At 42.1% G+C, this 15,678-nt stretch overlaps 1 protein-coding gene across 1 annotated transcript in view; it reads left to right on the top strand.

Moving 5' to 3' along the window:
* Nucleotides 1–15,678, top strand: part of MYOM2 (myomesin 2) — a 108,275-nt gene that overhangs the window by 89,009 nt on the left and 3,588 nt on the right. The window contains exons 29-32 of the mRNA XM_090033372.1: nt 1,058–1,171; nt 2,580–2,667; nt 4,593–4,631; nt 5,330–5,435. Coding sequence (XP_089889498.1) covers nt 1,058–1,171; nt 2,580–2,667; nt 4,593–4,631; nt 5,330–5,435 — 347 coding nt within the window. The remainder of the gene's footprint in view (nt 1–1,057; nt 1,172–2,579; nt 2,668–4,592; nt 4,632–5,329; nt 5,436–15,678) is intronic.

The raw sequence follows: 15,678 nt of genomic DNA on the forward strand, positions 1-15,678 counted from the left end.
TAGCTACTTCTTTGAAATAGTATTTCCGTTCACTCATCCAGCAATATTTTAAATGCCATTTGATACACAGCTATATTTCACATACACTGCAATACCAGAAGTCCAATTTCCATCTCTCTGCCTATTGAAGTGATGAGCTGCCATCACTTCTTCCAGGCAGCTGCTTTCAAGCAGCTTTTCTTCATTCACTTCTGTGTCACATGCTTTCCTATCGAAAGACACTGCAGCTCACGCATTCCCTCCCAGCTTCATGCTTTTTTTGGTCTCAGTGATCAAAGGTAACCATTTTCTAAGTGGATGAGTAGATTTGTACATTTCCAGAGGACCTTCCAGCACAGTCCTAATCACCAGCCATTCTCCCTTCAATTCAAAAGTAGGCCCTTCACCTCTGGCTGCTTCTTCAGCATATCCCTAGCATGATGATGTATGCACCTGTATGCATGTAGCCACTGTGTAATTTCTGCCAGAGGTGTAACAATGCAGACGAGCACCTGGAACAGCTGCAATATAGGGTGCAGGGGGAGGCAGTGGTGACTTCCAGCTGCTGCTGCTGTGTCATCAATGTGATTATGTGGCTGTGGCTGCAGTGATTTTTTTCATCCTTTTCCCTCCATCCCAAGTTGGCACCTGGAGTATCTGGGTTGCCCTACTCTATTTACACTATTGATTTCTGCTGGGGAAATTATTTTGGTAGTATTTTTCTAAGGTCTCTTGCTACTACCAAAGCAGTATGAATGATCCTTAATAATTTCCTGGGCCCTAAGGAATGTACTCTGCCTGTTAAACAAAGGATAGAAGTTAGGACTCATGAGCTATGGACATACATGGTTTATTGCCCTTTTGGAATGAAACAGCTCCACAAAACTCAGGCTGCATTTTCTATAATAAAAAACTTAGCTAGCACAATTTGATTGTAATTGTACTGTCATTTACTTTATCTGGCTTATGTTATAGAATAAAATGTATATTCTTGTAGTGGAATAAAAGTAGAAATGATTAAACGGTGATGTCTTTTGTCAGAATATAAAAATACATGCATGTATTTTCTCTTGTGCAGGTTGCAAATACAAAGAAGGAAACCGTTTTCAAATGGTACAAAGATGGTTCTGGGGTTGATGTTGAAAAGCAGCCTGACTTACAGAAAGAAGTGTGCCACCTAACTATTCCAAGGGTATGGTATAACCTGAGCAATGACAGTTTCTGCGTAACGTTTTATAGTTTCACCAGGTAGAGTTCCAAAACAACTGTCATGATTTCTATGGACCGTTTTAAGGAAAGGTACATTTGCTACCCTCCAGTTAGCTTACTAATAGCTAATATTAGTAAGAAATTGCCTATTTTTATTATGAGACCTGCCTCTTCACGCTCAAGTTCCTTCAGAACCCTTTGATGAATACAATCTGATCCTGATATCTTGTTGCTCCTTAATTTTTCAACTTGTTCAAGCACTTAATTTTTGACAGTGTCTCATCTTTATTGCCTAAAATGACTAAGCTTGAATTAGAAATGTCCCCAGTACTCATTATAGTGAAGACTGGGGAAAGAAAGTATGTTAGTTTCTCTCTATTGACCTTGTCTTCCTTTATAGCTTCCTTTGTACCCTATTAGTCCAGATGATCCACAGATTTGCTTGCAGGTTTCCTGCTCTAGATGTGAAGAATTCTTTTAGCATTTTTTTGTCTTTATTTGTTCTTCATATTCCCTGTTAGCTCCCTTACTTCACATTTAACAATTTACTTGCATTGGTTTATGCATGCTTGTTGGCTTCACTTGCATTAGGTTTATATTTCCTCAAGGATGCTTGTTTGACTTGATTACCCTCTTGTCTTGTACTTTGGCATTTAACTAGTCTCTCTTTTTCTGTATCTGCTTTTGCTTAGGAATTTATATAAAACTATAATTCTATTCAATAACTTTTATGCTGACATTAAACATTTTAATTTCTTCACATTGCTTTTAAAGCATAGTGTCTCTATTTTTGATTTGGGTATCTAAGCCCTCAAAGGATATTATGTGTATTTTAATGTGGTCAGTATTACTCAGTTATTGTTCAACTACAGTTACTGTTTGAACCAAATCCAGTGTGTTAATGAGAATAAGTCAAGAATATGAACTCTTAATATTTATTTTAGACCTAGCCATCTGAGAAGTAGTCATTATATCCTAAGAGAAATTTCTCTAACTCTGATCACAATAATTTGTCCCAATAATGTACAAGTGGGTGCTCAAAGTGACCTGTTAATTAAGGTCTTATGAGACTTAACAAGTTCTTGGATCTTATTAATTTCAACTTTTTTACATTCCTCAGGGCATATATGTGTTTATATATGGAACAGTAGGGAAAAGCAACCTGTCTATAGGAAGCCAAAATAAACTTACAGTATATTATAGTCTTCTGATATGTTATATATGAATACAAAAGATATTAATGGAGCATGCCTAAGCTCCAGCTTCCTCTTAGGAGAGGCCACTGTAGTCAGAGCACAATTCAAACTAAGATCCCTGATATAGAAAATGGTCTATGAATTGCTTAAATCTTCTGCTCTCGTTTAATGAAATGTGTCATATTTTATTTCTAGCTGACCAACAAGGATCAAGGAATATATAAGGCAACGTTATCAGATGACAGAGGTCATGATGTGTCTACTCTTGATGTATCAGGAAAAGGTAAGCTCAGTTTATGATGTTAAAGTTATGAACTGTGCTTCTAAAGGTAGATGAACATCTTCACTGAAAACAGATAAAATGGGAAATGATCAAATGAACATAGGACTAAAATGGGCCTCCTTGGCCATCCAGCCCAATCCCCTGCAACCACATGTAGTCATTAACTGAAGAAATCCCCCAAATTGCCACTGAAAACCTTCTCCAACAGCTACAAGGAACAATATCTGAAACACCAATGGCTGTCTATATAATCACCTCCATAAAAGTGGGGGGAGCTGGGGTTACTACTAATAACCTGCCAGTGCAGTGATAGGGACGTAGGAAGTTAACACATGCTCAGAACACGACAGGAAAGGGGTGCTGCCCCATACTATAGATAAGTGATTCTCAACCAGTGTACCAGGGCACCCTGGGGTGCTGCAAGGTGTGAGGAGACAAGCAAGTGTGAGGAAATAAGTTCAGGCTCAAGCTTCTCTCAGCCTCACTGCTGATCCAATGCCTGCCCCCTCTGTAAGAATGCAAGCATTGTAATAAATGGTTTAGTTTTTTAAATGGGGTGCTGCTCAATTCACAAAAAATTAGAAGGGTGGGTGTATTGAGTCATACAAGGGCTGCTTTGAATCAAATAAGGGGTGTGTCAAGTCTTAAAAGTTTGAGAACCACTGCTACGAAGGAAGGCAAACACTGCCACAGCCTATGGCAATCTGACTTACAGGAGAAAATGTTTCCTGATCCGAAATTTGGCAGTTGGTCTGACTTTGATTGAAGACCTAGATCCTATAGCCAGGAAACTCTGCTTTAGGTAATGTAAACTAAATCTAGTACCTCCCTTGTGAGCTATTAAAAAATAGCCTGTTTTAATGTGCATTACTTAAAGAGAACCTTTTTTTGTTACACATTAGTGTGCAAAGCTAATGCACATTAAAGCGTATGCGTCGATGAGACCTGTAGGTTCTCTAAATACCAGCAGCTCTTTTAGTTGGCACAAGAAATATTCAGATCAAAATAAACTAATAAAAGGCATTTTTCCATCTAATCATTCTTGACAGTTCTTTGAAATCAGAATCTTCTCAACAGTTCAGTAACTTTTCCTTATGTGGCTGCTTCTTCAGATTATGGAGTCTCTCTCCGGTACAGCCAGTTTCCTTCTTCCTTTTCTGGCTTGATAGTGAAGCTTTATTTGTCTACTGTTAGAACATGTTCCTGTGTCCTGTTTAAGCTTCTTTTGGTTACCTGAAATAACTCTAAATGAGCCAGATGAGGTGCTGAGAGCTGCCTATCTGTGGAGCATGGTGAATTAGCTTATCGTGAGGTCTGTGCTTCTCCAGCTAAGCTGCTCCTGGCACCCAAGCTAGGTTAAATGAGTTGTTTTATATATCTCTACACTAGACCACAGTGTAGATAAATTCTGGGAGACTCGCATTATCTACTGACTTCCCACAAGGATCTCGAGTTTTGTGATTTTTAAAACCTTGTTTGGAAATTTTCCACTCTCCAAAATGCAGCCCCTGATGCATGCTTGCCAAGAAAACCCCTCAACAAACAAACAAGTTTCACATAAAATGTAACCATTATATTATCCCAACATACTCCCATTTGAAAAGCAGCCATCAAGTTTAAATGCCCATCAAGTTTTAATCCCTAGTCTGGAAGATATATGACACAGCCCAGAGAGTATGTGGCTGAGTTCATGTACATTGATGTATTCAGTGGTGCTGCGATTTCATAACCTCAGGCAGAATTTGTAAACTGTATATACCCAGATTCCCCAAATTGTCATGCATAACTATTGTAATTTCATGTCTCTCTTGCCTAAGGATGTGGTGATATCCCAAATCAGTGTAATTAAACTAAACATAAAAAAGCCATATTTTGATCTAATTTTAAATTTTGATGGTATTATGTTTCTTTTTTTTTCTTCTCAGTGTATGATGATATAATTCTGGCGCTGAGCAGAGTCAGTGGTAAGTAAATGCTATCTCTGATTTTCATGTCATTTTTTGTATTAAAATCACTAGAGCTTGAGAAAGCCAATTGCTACTGTGGGAAATCTCTTGGCATCATGATGCATATCTTATTATGGGCATGTTATTAAGTTTTTGAATAGGCATTTGACCTTACTAATTGGCAGTATTAAAGGGGAACGAAGTATTATTCCACCTCAGTTCCGTTCAGACACTGTAAGTGTATTTAACGCTGTGGATTTCTTCACATTAACCTTCTGTAAACAGGTCACTATTCATGTATATAGATGGCCTAACTCTGATCCTCTGACTCTAGTGCAAAGTCAGGAGTCACTCCACTGAAATGAACAGAGCTGCAAAAGTGCAACTGGAATTGTGCCTACAATATGTCATTATATAAATAGTTATTACTTTTAAAATAATATTTTTGGTAATAATCTTAATAAATAGCAACAAAATAATAAATACTGGGCCAGACACTCAATTGGTGTAAATTGGCCATTTGTATTACTGATATTATACCATTTTATGGCAACTGAAGACCTTGCTTCCAAGGTCTGAACAATTTCTTGATTATTAATTTCAGTTGTTAGGTAACCTCCACATATTGAATGAGCAACAATTAAGAGAGCCCCAGCTGACCTTTTAGCAATCAGTACACTGTGCTCTTTAATCACAATCTGTTGAATGTTGCACAGGTAAATCTGCTTCTCCACTGAAGATCCATTGTACTCCAGATGGAATAAGACTCCAGTGTTCCCTGAAGTACTACATGGAGGAAATGAAAGTTAACTGGTATCAGAGGTTAGTGAGAGGACCTAATTCAGGATGGATCCTGGGAAAAAGCTAAAGGATTTATGTTTATTTATTAACTTTCCTGTGACACTCATATAATATTCATACAGATTAATTAATTAACCTCCCAACATCTTTGAAGATAAGAAAGTGCTATTTTATAAATGAAGAGTTGAAGTATAAAGGTAGTAAATTACTTACCCAGTGACTAGGTCCAGAGAAGCGTGGATGTTTGGTTCCCTGGGGCAAGTAGCAGTGGCACACCTTGCGCTGCAGCTACTTGTCCCCGGGGAATGCCCGTGCCACGTGCATTGGCTCACAGCAAGTTACCCTGGGGCTGGTAGCACAGGCTGGGGCCAGTACTGTGCTGACCCCAGCAGGCTTACCTGTGCTCCTGGGGGCCTTCTGGGGCTTCAGGAGCAGTGATCCTGCCAGGTGTAGTCTGGCTGACAGCTGCAGAGCAGCTGCAGGCGTCCCGGCTCCATTTTTCAGTGGTGTGCACTGCTTGCACATGTGTTGCTCTGGGTTTTTTTCCTGCATTTTTTTTTGCCCACTGGATATCCAGGGGCCAAAAAAACCTGCAGAAAAAAGCCCAGAGCAGCGCATGCATGGGCAGCAAATCCTAGTAGTGTGGAGAACATCTAATTGTGTGGTATGCAGCACTGCAGAAGTGTTTGTGGCACCGCACAGCCATGCTCAGTGTCACATGGGAAGTCTATGGCAGAGTGAGGAACAGAATATCTACAGAGCTCCAATCCTGTATTCTCTACCTCTAGAGCATTTGCCTTCTTCCATATTGTATATATGGTTCATAGTTTAGTAAGATGCTCAATAACAGTTATCTGATGGGCAGTTTATGTCTGTTGTTCTTCCCATTCATAGTTATAGTGCAGAGCAAAGTGAAATGGCAATTCCTTGTTCTATTTTTTTAAATAAAAAAGCTGTATAATAACAAAGCATAACACAAGTGGTTCACAGAATCTTGTGAGATCTAAAATAGTTCTACATGCTTCCCCTCCTTTTGAGAATTATCTGATCCGGTCTTAAATTAGATGAAACTGGGTAATATCATATTTTTTGAATAATTCACAATGTTAAAACTACTATCAGAATAACTTTGTATAGTTTCAGCAGCTTCTTTCATGTTTAAATTCAGGACTTATTTCTATGTAGAACATAAAGTAAGGAGTGTCACAGACCTAATAAATTTGTAGTAACCACCAATGGGAACAGGAAATACAGACTGACCTGGACATACGGGGAGGGTCTGGTTCACTATTCCATTAGTTCTGTTTTACACTGACATGAATTTCCATGAAAAGATATAGGGATGGTGCAGAAGTAGCAATGGTCAATTGAGGAGTCCAAGGAGAACATCTATGAAGAATATGAAATAGTCTTCAAAACTTGAGTTTTGTATCAAATAAGTTCTGCCCTTTGAGCAAGTGTGTCATTAATTTGACAGAGAAAGCAAAAAAAGTATTTACCCTTGGCGCCCAGTAAAGCTTCCTGAGCTTTCAAGGCAAATGACTTCAAGCTCTTATCCAGTTTGTATAGAAATAGATATAGTTAAGACAAAAAGCAAACCGGTATTCTCTTTTGAATATAATTATTTTAAGCTAGAATTGTTATTATATTATGAGTCTAATCAAAGACTGTTTTGAATTAAGCTCTGAATAACCATTTCGGGAAGACAGAGAGGCTAGTTAGTCCCTGTTTTTCTTACTGCCTTCAGCACAGCATGTAGCTTAGTATGCAAATGCCCAGTCAGTACTGAATCATCCACTATGCTGCATAGCAGGGAGCACAATACAAATCCTAAAACCAGCATGCAGTCACCCATTCATTGCACCATGTGGAACATAGCACAGTTTCCATCCAGGTATCTAATTTGGTCTAGTGAGATAGGCTGACTTTTTTTGTAAAAGGAGTAAGAGCTAAGGAAAAAATCCCTTTCTTATCCAAGTAGTTCTCTATAGGTCAGAGGCCAGATCCATTGTTTGTACAAGCTATTTATTTGACTAACTCTGTCTTCATAATTTTAAAACTTAGTTAAAGAAAAAAAGAATCATGTTTAATTCAACAGGTAAACTTTTTTAGAGTTGGAGAATTGGAGTCAAGGAGAATTTTCGTGTATAATGATATGGTGATACCATGCAATCAGGGTGTTTTCTTAAAAAACATCACTTCTGGAAGAGGAGAGGAGTTTGCTTTAAAAGAATGGCACAATATAATCTCTGATATCTATATAATTTCCTAGCACATATTTTTCTAACAATGTCTGTTGGTCACAGAGATTATTTGAGCAGCAGTGATTATTTGGAAGTCACGTAAGAATTCAGAATTTTTTAGTTGCTTGAAAAAAATCTTGCATTATTTTAAAGTAGAAAATGACTATATTTAGGCTACCTTTTAACTTGGGATCAAAACTAATATGTTTTTACATTTTTAACATCCTGCAAGTGTGAAAGGATTCATCTTAACAAGATAATTTGTTTTGGAAAATTATGTATGAGACAGTTATCCTGCAACTGTAACTATAGCAAATAGAGTTAGGATATGTCTACATAGTACTCACGTGTAGAGATATCTTGAGCTAGTTGTGGACATGCTAATCCATTTATGGAGATTCCATACCGTGCAAGGCAGCACCTGACAGAGATTGCTGGCTTAGCTATACATGCCTTAGCACTGGAATCAGAATTAGTATAGCTACATCAGTGTGGTATTGCACCTGAGCTAATAATTCCTGCTTTTTAGAAAACTTCATTCCAGGTTCAAAGACCCTGGTAATATGTGCATCCCTAGGGGTCTGGGGGACCTGTTACATCCAGGACCACACGTTGAGCATGCCCTAATTCTTGTCACAGAGGTTTACAGAAATAAACATAAATACATAGATGTCTACATGTGATGCTACATTGCTGTAGCAGTGCACTATGGCGATATAGTGTCTGCAGGCAGCAACTATGATGCTGCCGCTATGTCACTGTAGTAATGTGCTCCCTCAGTACAGTGTGTCGCTATGACAATGTAGGCCTAAAAATAACCATACACCACTGGCAGTATGGGCTGTTACTGCGCTGTCATTTAGTACTTCCAAAAGGTAATAATGGCGCCATAGGGGTATGTGTAGACGCACCCAGTAATAAGCAATTATAGATCTGACTGAATAATCTATAATAGTATCATCATATCTTCATATCATCATATTCCTGGAGGTTTTCAAGACCCGGCTAGACAAAGCTTTGGCTGGGATGCTCTAGTTGGGGGTTATCCTACTCTGAGCAAGGGGTTGGTCTAGATGACCTCCTGAGGTCTCTTCCAACTGTTAGATTCCGTGATTCCATGATCCCCAGCCACTGTGTGACAGAGGATACTGGACAAAATGGACTTATGGTTTGACCTAGTAAATGGCTCTTATGTTCTTATGTTCATGGTACCATCCCATATTTGTTGCCTTATGACAAAGCATAGATGGATTCCAATCTTTGCTCAGAAAGGTATGCATCAGCTTGGTGTTCCAATACATGCAGAGACATCACCAACAGTCATGAATATTTACAAACAAGTGAGGGGGGAAGAGATATGGGGGGATACCAACATGGAGGCACCAAGAGGACATATTCCATAGTAAGGGATCTGGTAATAGCTGCAATCCAACATACTGCTTCTTAGAGACCCATAGAAAAACCAAGGCAAACCTCAGACAGAACCATCAGATATTTCCAATAGTAGTTTTGCCTGCATTCAGATTAAAAACTGATCCTTTCATGGCATAGATTCACCCTCCTGTGGAGAAAAACCTCATGAAGTCACTCTTACTATTTTAGTAATAACTTACTTCAAGTGCATTCATATAGGCAAGAGAAAAGGGATCCTATACATTGTGAAACAGCCATCATTTGCTAATGCCCCAACCTCCCCTGCCCACATCAAGCAGGTTTATCATTAGGATTTATTCCATTGTGGGCTACAGGTTTCAAAATAAGAAAAATATATATGTATATATACATGTATATGCATATGTACATGTACATGTATATGTGGACATCCAAGCTGTGGTGGAGATCTATTTCCCATTAGTCTTTTGATTCTGTAACTGGTATTTTTGGTATTTATTCACAAGCATAATTTCCCAGATGTGTAACTTTGCATGCATAGCTGACATTTACAGATCTGAGGCCCCTGGCACATGTTATATTTCAGCTGCAATTAACATGTTGATCATACCATAGGTTCATTGAATTTATGGTAACGTAATATGGAAAACAAGACAGAAAGATATTACTCAAAAATGTGTAACATCTTTGTAGCTGGTTTATATTGCTTCATAAATTAAACATGTGGCCTGCCACATCATCCTAACACTGATAATTGGGTAATTATCAGCATTGCAACCTGGGCAGACCTTGGTTTGGAACCTGGGTGGGGACTGCCCTGGTTCCAGTGTTGACAATCAGCTGAATCCTGATTCTTAGCTGAGTTGTCATTGTTGGTAGTCCCTTGGAGTTGAGGATGAAGTCTGTCAGGCTTGATGGGTCCTCAGGTGACTGAGAAGCCTAATTCTGGATACACACATTCTTCAGCAATGGGGGCATGCTGTTGTGTCGGGGAGTGGGAATCACAGCCCTGGGTTGGTCTTCTTCTCCTTCCTCCGCCACCACCGTTCTTCCTCAGTATTAAGTCACTGGGCCTTGAAGTGGTGTGCACTTTGGTGGACTAGGTGACACCACACTGAACAGTCAGGAACTTGCTCCTCCCAGCTGTTGGTGTCAATGCCTCCGTGCTCGAGGGAGATCTTGAGTGTGTCTTTGTACCATTTCCTTTGGCCGCCCTTTGAATGTTAGCCAATGGAGATCTGCGAAAACAGAATCTGGTGAGGGTGGCTTCCAAGATATGGAAAGTGCTCCATATACTTCAGAGCCTCCCCATCTAAGTGGATAGTGCGAGGGATGTTCAGCTGGCCTGGGGTGGGTTGGTGGAGAACCTTCAGCTTGACAACATTCAAGGACAGACCAAGTCTTTTATATGAAGTGTTGAAGAGATCTAAGGTCACTTGCACATCCTGTGCCGAGTGAGCCATCATGCAGCAATCATTTGCAAACTGAAGGTCATGGATGTCCTTGGTGGTGAGTTTCATTTTTGCCCATAAGTGCCCAAGATTGAAAAGCTTCCTGTCCAGTTGATACTGGATATTGACGCCTGATGGTAGATCATCTTGGATGAGGTGGATGATGCTGGTAAGGTAGGTGGTGAACAGGGTGGGGGCGATCACACCACCTTGTTTGACCCTGGTCCAGATGTGGAAGGCATTGATTTCAGATTGTCATAGATTTCATAGATTTCATAGATGTTAGGGCTGGAAGGGACCTCAGAAGATCATCGAGTCTAGCCCACTGCCCCAGGGGCAGGATGTCAGCAAGATATAAATCCAAATTTTTCTTGAAGGCATTCAAAGTAGGTGCTTGAACCACCTCCAGCGGCAGTCTATTCCAGATCTTGGGGGGCTTGGACAGTAAAGAAGTTCTTCCTTATGTCCACCCTGAAACAGTCAAGGAGGAGTTGGTGACCATTTGACCTTGTCATCCCTTGGGGCGCTCTGGTGAAGAGATGTTCCCCCAGATCCTGGTGAGGACCCCTTATAAACTTATAGGCAGCCACCAGATCATCCCTGAGCCTGCACTTTTCCAGGCTGAAGCCATAGTTCTTAGCCTCTCATCATAAGGTCTGTTCTCCTGACCTCTGCACACACAGTACATATGCACATGCTGCTGGCAAATCATGCTCTGATCATGTGCGTGGATCTCCTCTGGACTCTCTCAAGTTTCTCCACGTTGGTTTTGAATTGTGGAGCCCAAAACTGGACACAGTACTCCAGCTGCGGCCTCACCAAGGCCGAGTACAACAGGAGAATGACATCTTGGGATTTGCTTGAGAAGCATCTATGGATGCAAGCCAGTGTTTTGCTCACTTTACTAGTCACAGCATCACACTGATGGCTCATGTCCATCTTGTGGTCAGTCATGACCCCCAAGTCCCTTTCGTCTGTAGTGCTACCCAGAGTGGAACTGCCAAGCCTATAAGCATGCTGTAGCTTTTTCTTCCCAAGGGGGAGAACCTTGCAGTTTTTGGTGTTAAACACCATCAGGTTCTCATCTGCCCATTTCCTGAGCCTGTGAAGGTCAGCCTGGATCACCCTCCTGTCCTCAGGTGTGGACGCTTTACCCCAAAGTTTGGTGTCGTTGGTGAACTTGGCCAGTCCACTTCTGATACCAATGTCCACATCATTAATGAAGATGTTGAATAGTGTTGGCCCAAGGACAGTGGCTTGGGGGACCCCACTGATCACAGTGCACCATGACTATTGACTTCCATTAGCCACCACTCTCTTGGTCTGACCACGGAGCCAGTTCCCCAGTCAGTGGATCATGACAAAGCCAAGGCTGCAGTTAGGCAGTTTTGCTGAGAGGGATACTAGATTGAAGGCTTTTTTAAAGTCAGGATATACAACATCATTCTCTTCTCCCTTGTCCAGGTGATAGGTCACTTGGTTGTAAAAGGAAATAAGGTAGGTCAAGCAAGACCTCAACAAACCCATGCTGGCTATCCCTCAGGATTCTGCCATTGGCCAGTCTGTTAAGAATGGCATCTTTCATAATCTTTTCTAAGACCTTCCCCGGGATAGAGGTCAGACTGATGGGCCTGTAGTTTGCCAGATCCACTTTCCTCCCTTTCTTGAAGATAGGCACCATGTTGGCCTTCTTCCAATCTTCAGGCACTTCACCAGAGCACCAGGAGTTTTTGAAGATCCATGGCAGGGGCTGAGCTATGATGCTTGCCAGCCTACTTGAGTACCCTGGGGTGTAAACTGTCAGGGCTGGCTGACTTGAAGTTGTCCAGCCTCTCAAGGTGTTCCTTCACAAGGTCAGCATTGATAGAGGGTAAGGGTAAGGAATCACTCTCACCCAGGCATTCCCATCCTGTAATGGACAGGGGCATCCTTTGGGACTGGTAAAAAACTGATGCAAATACCCATTTAGCAAGTTGGCTTTTTCCTGGGCATCAGTTGTCAGTTGTCCCGTCTGGTTGAGCAGGGGTTCAATGTTACCCTTGCTTTTCCTCTGGCTCCCCACATATCTAAAAAGGGACTTTTTATTGTTCTTAATACTTATAGCTAGTTGGAGTTCAGTCACAGCCTTGGCTTTCCTGGTTCACTCCCTGCAGGCCCGGACCAGTGCAGAATATTCCTCCTTGGAGGTGGATCCAGTCCTCCATCCTTTGTAGGTCTTCCTTTTCAGATGTAGGAGGTCCACTAGTTCCCTGCAGAGCCAAGGGGGCTGCTGTGTCCCCTTGGCTGATCTTCCACTCAGGTGGTCGTATCATCACGCAGGAGCCTCAGCATGGTGACTAACTTCAGTGGGCAGCCAAGGCATTGGAGGATGGTTCACAAAGCTTCATGATTTAAGGAATCAAACACCTTGGTCAGGTCAATGAAGATGAGGAACAGTTCTTGATTTTGCTCCCAACATTTTTCCTGGATCTGTCTTGCAACAAAAACCATGTCTGGAGTACCCCAGGATATTCAGAAACCACACTGGGTTTCCACAAGGATTTCATTGGTGATGGGACAAAGGCAGTACAGGAGAATGCAGGCCAGGATCTTACCTGCTATGGACAGGAGGGAAATCCCCTTGTAGTTCCCACAATCAGATTTGTCCCTCTTCTTGTAGACGGTCATGATGGTCACATTCTTGAGATCCCCAGGGATGTCCTCTTCGTCCCAAAGGTGGAAGATAAGCTGGTGGAGTCATGATATGAGCCAGAAGCCACCAGCATGGTAGACCTCTGTGGGTATACCATCTGACCAACAGGTTTTGTTGGGTTTCATTCGTTGGATGGCCCACTTTTGCTCTCCAGTGGTTGGTGGATCACCAAGGAAATCCACCACAGGGCATTTTGGGATGGCTTGGAGGGTCTCTTCTGATATGATGCACTCCTAGCTAAGGAGGAGTTTGAAATTCTCCTTCCAATGCAGATGGAGGGCATCATCGTCCTTGGGGAGCCAGGAGCCATCCTGTGATCAGAGGGGGTTTTGTCCAATGGAGTAAGGTCTGTATGTTGTTTTGGTAGCCTGGAAAAAGTTACTTCTGTTATGCTGGTTGGCATAGCCCCTGGATCACACATGCCTCCTCCACCCACCAGTTGTTCTTCATGTCACAGATGATTCTCAGCTGAGTATTGAGGGCTGTCATATGGCAGCCCTGGGGTCAGGGACAAAGCCACCCCCTGCTGAATTGTTGGGAGTGGTCTGGAAACAACTCCAGGTCCTGAAACTGCCTGTCTCTTGCCCATCCCAGGAGGATGAAGTGTGTGAAGTTGGGGATACAGAAGATTTTCCTATCCCTTGCTGCACACATCTGTTGGAAGCTGCACCTGACACACACAGTAGGGAATGGAGAAATTTCCCACATCCCCAGCTGCACTTGCTGATTTTAAAGAGCTGCCTGGTGCTGTCATCTGGGGAAGCCTTCCCATCCCCCTTCCCCCACTTGTTTATGAAGGTGTCTCTTTAAACTAGAGCCATGCAGCATGGTATGGGAAACCTCCCTCATCCTTCCTGGGAATATAAAAAGAGTAGGCATACATATGGGCCTCCCAACTCCCACCTGCTTTTTACAGGTCTGGGGTGCCATGAGCCCATATCAGGGAACCTCTCCCCAGCATCAGGCTTCTAGCACCCAGGGAACTTTATAGAGTAGGTGGGCATTCAGCCAGGGGACCCACCCATTTTTAAAGGTCCAGAGTGCCATTATGCCAACAGGGAAAGGCTCCGTGATGTCAAGCTTATGGTAACTTGGACCATTAAAAAATGGGCACGTAGCTGGGAAGTCCAGGTACATGACTTCTTTCTACGTTTCTGAGTACCTATAGAAGAAGTACCTTGGTGTAGATGACTCCTGGCTCCCCAGCTGCTGCTTCCATGTGCGGGAAGGAGGGGGGGTTAGCTGGAGAGCAGGGAGCTTTCACTCTCCAGATGTAGGTGTCCCCTCATGCTGACAGCGAGCATTTGCCCAATGAGTTTTTGTTGAATTTTATGTCTCATTTCAGAGTTCTGCAACCTGCCCTGTACACATGACATGACAGGTTGTGGATTTGGGGAACGGAGCATAAAATCCCTCAGGATCCAGTTATACAACTGCCTTAACATCTTCTGTCAGCCTGAGTTCAAGTCCTGGAACCAAAATAGAGGAAGACCCTCCGTTGTTTTGGTCTTAATATCTGAGTAGTTAGGGCACTTATCTGGAAAGTCAGGCATCTTGGGTTTGCCTGGCCCCCCACACACTTATCCCCTCACCCTGAAATGGGTTGAATATGCCTTTCAGAGACTTTCCAGAAAAGTACTTTTAACACAGAAAAATGGACAGAGGAATGTTTCTGCATTACTGGGGGTGAGGAGGCCCAGGTAGAAACCAGGGCCTCTCTTCTTTCCAGAGCAGCTTCCATCTTATTGAGCCATACACCATCTGGCTTAATCCTTTTTCCTGAAACTCTCTTGGCTGCTGAAGGGAGCACAGAAGGTGGTGGATAATGCCCAACCAGGAATGTGCTGGTTAGAGTGGTATGTTGTAGAGAGAAAGGTGCAAACCTGCCCTAAGGCAGAGGAGGTCTGGGTTTTCGGCATCCAAGTGTATGCCCTAATCACTCAGTTATTGAGGCTAAAATATGGAAGGGTAAGTTCTCTGTCTGATTCTGAACCTTCTAATTATGGGTTTCTATCTGCCTATACTTCCAGGCTGGGGATGCTGGTATATGCCCACAACGGGTATGCACACATAACTGCATACATGGCCAGGCACTGCCTATCCTACTGCCCATGCTCAGCCTGCACACACAGTACATATGCACATGCTGCTGGGAAATAGAATTGCTACATGGATGTTAGTGCCAAAAATGTCATATAAATGGCAAAAAATCTACTTAGATGACCAGAAGGAAATACAATTCCATCACTTCTGTGTATGTGGTGTTGGTACATGAACACAGACCTTATTATATTATCTTTGATGCTTCAAAAATATGTTACAGCCACACTGGGAGGGAAAGAATCCACTGTGAAATTGCTCTCAGTGGTTGCAATTTATTTGTAATTTTATGAGCAATATGTCATCCTTTATAACCTTTATAGCTGGATATGCTAAGGAGAATATGCATCAAAAACATTTTCAAACCTATTTCTTTTCATTTTTCA

Source organism: Crocodylus siamensis, chromosome 1 (genome assembly GCF_052110815.1).
Source record: "Crocodylus siamensis isolate JL-2025a chromosome 1, ASM5211081v1, whole genome shotgun sequence".
Lineage (NCBI taxonomy): Eukaryota > Metazoa > Chordata > Crocodylia > Crocodylidae > Crocodylus > Crocodylus siamensis.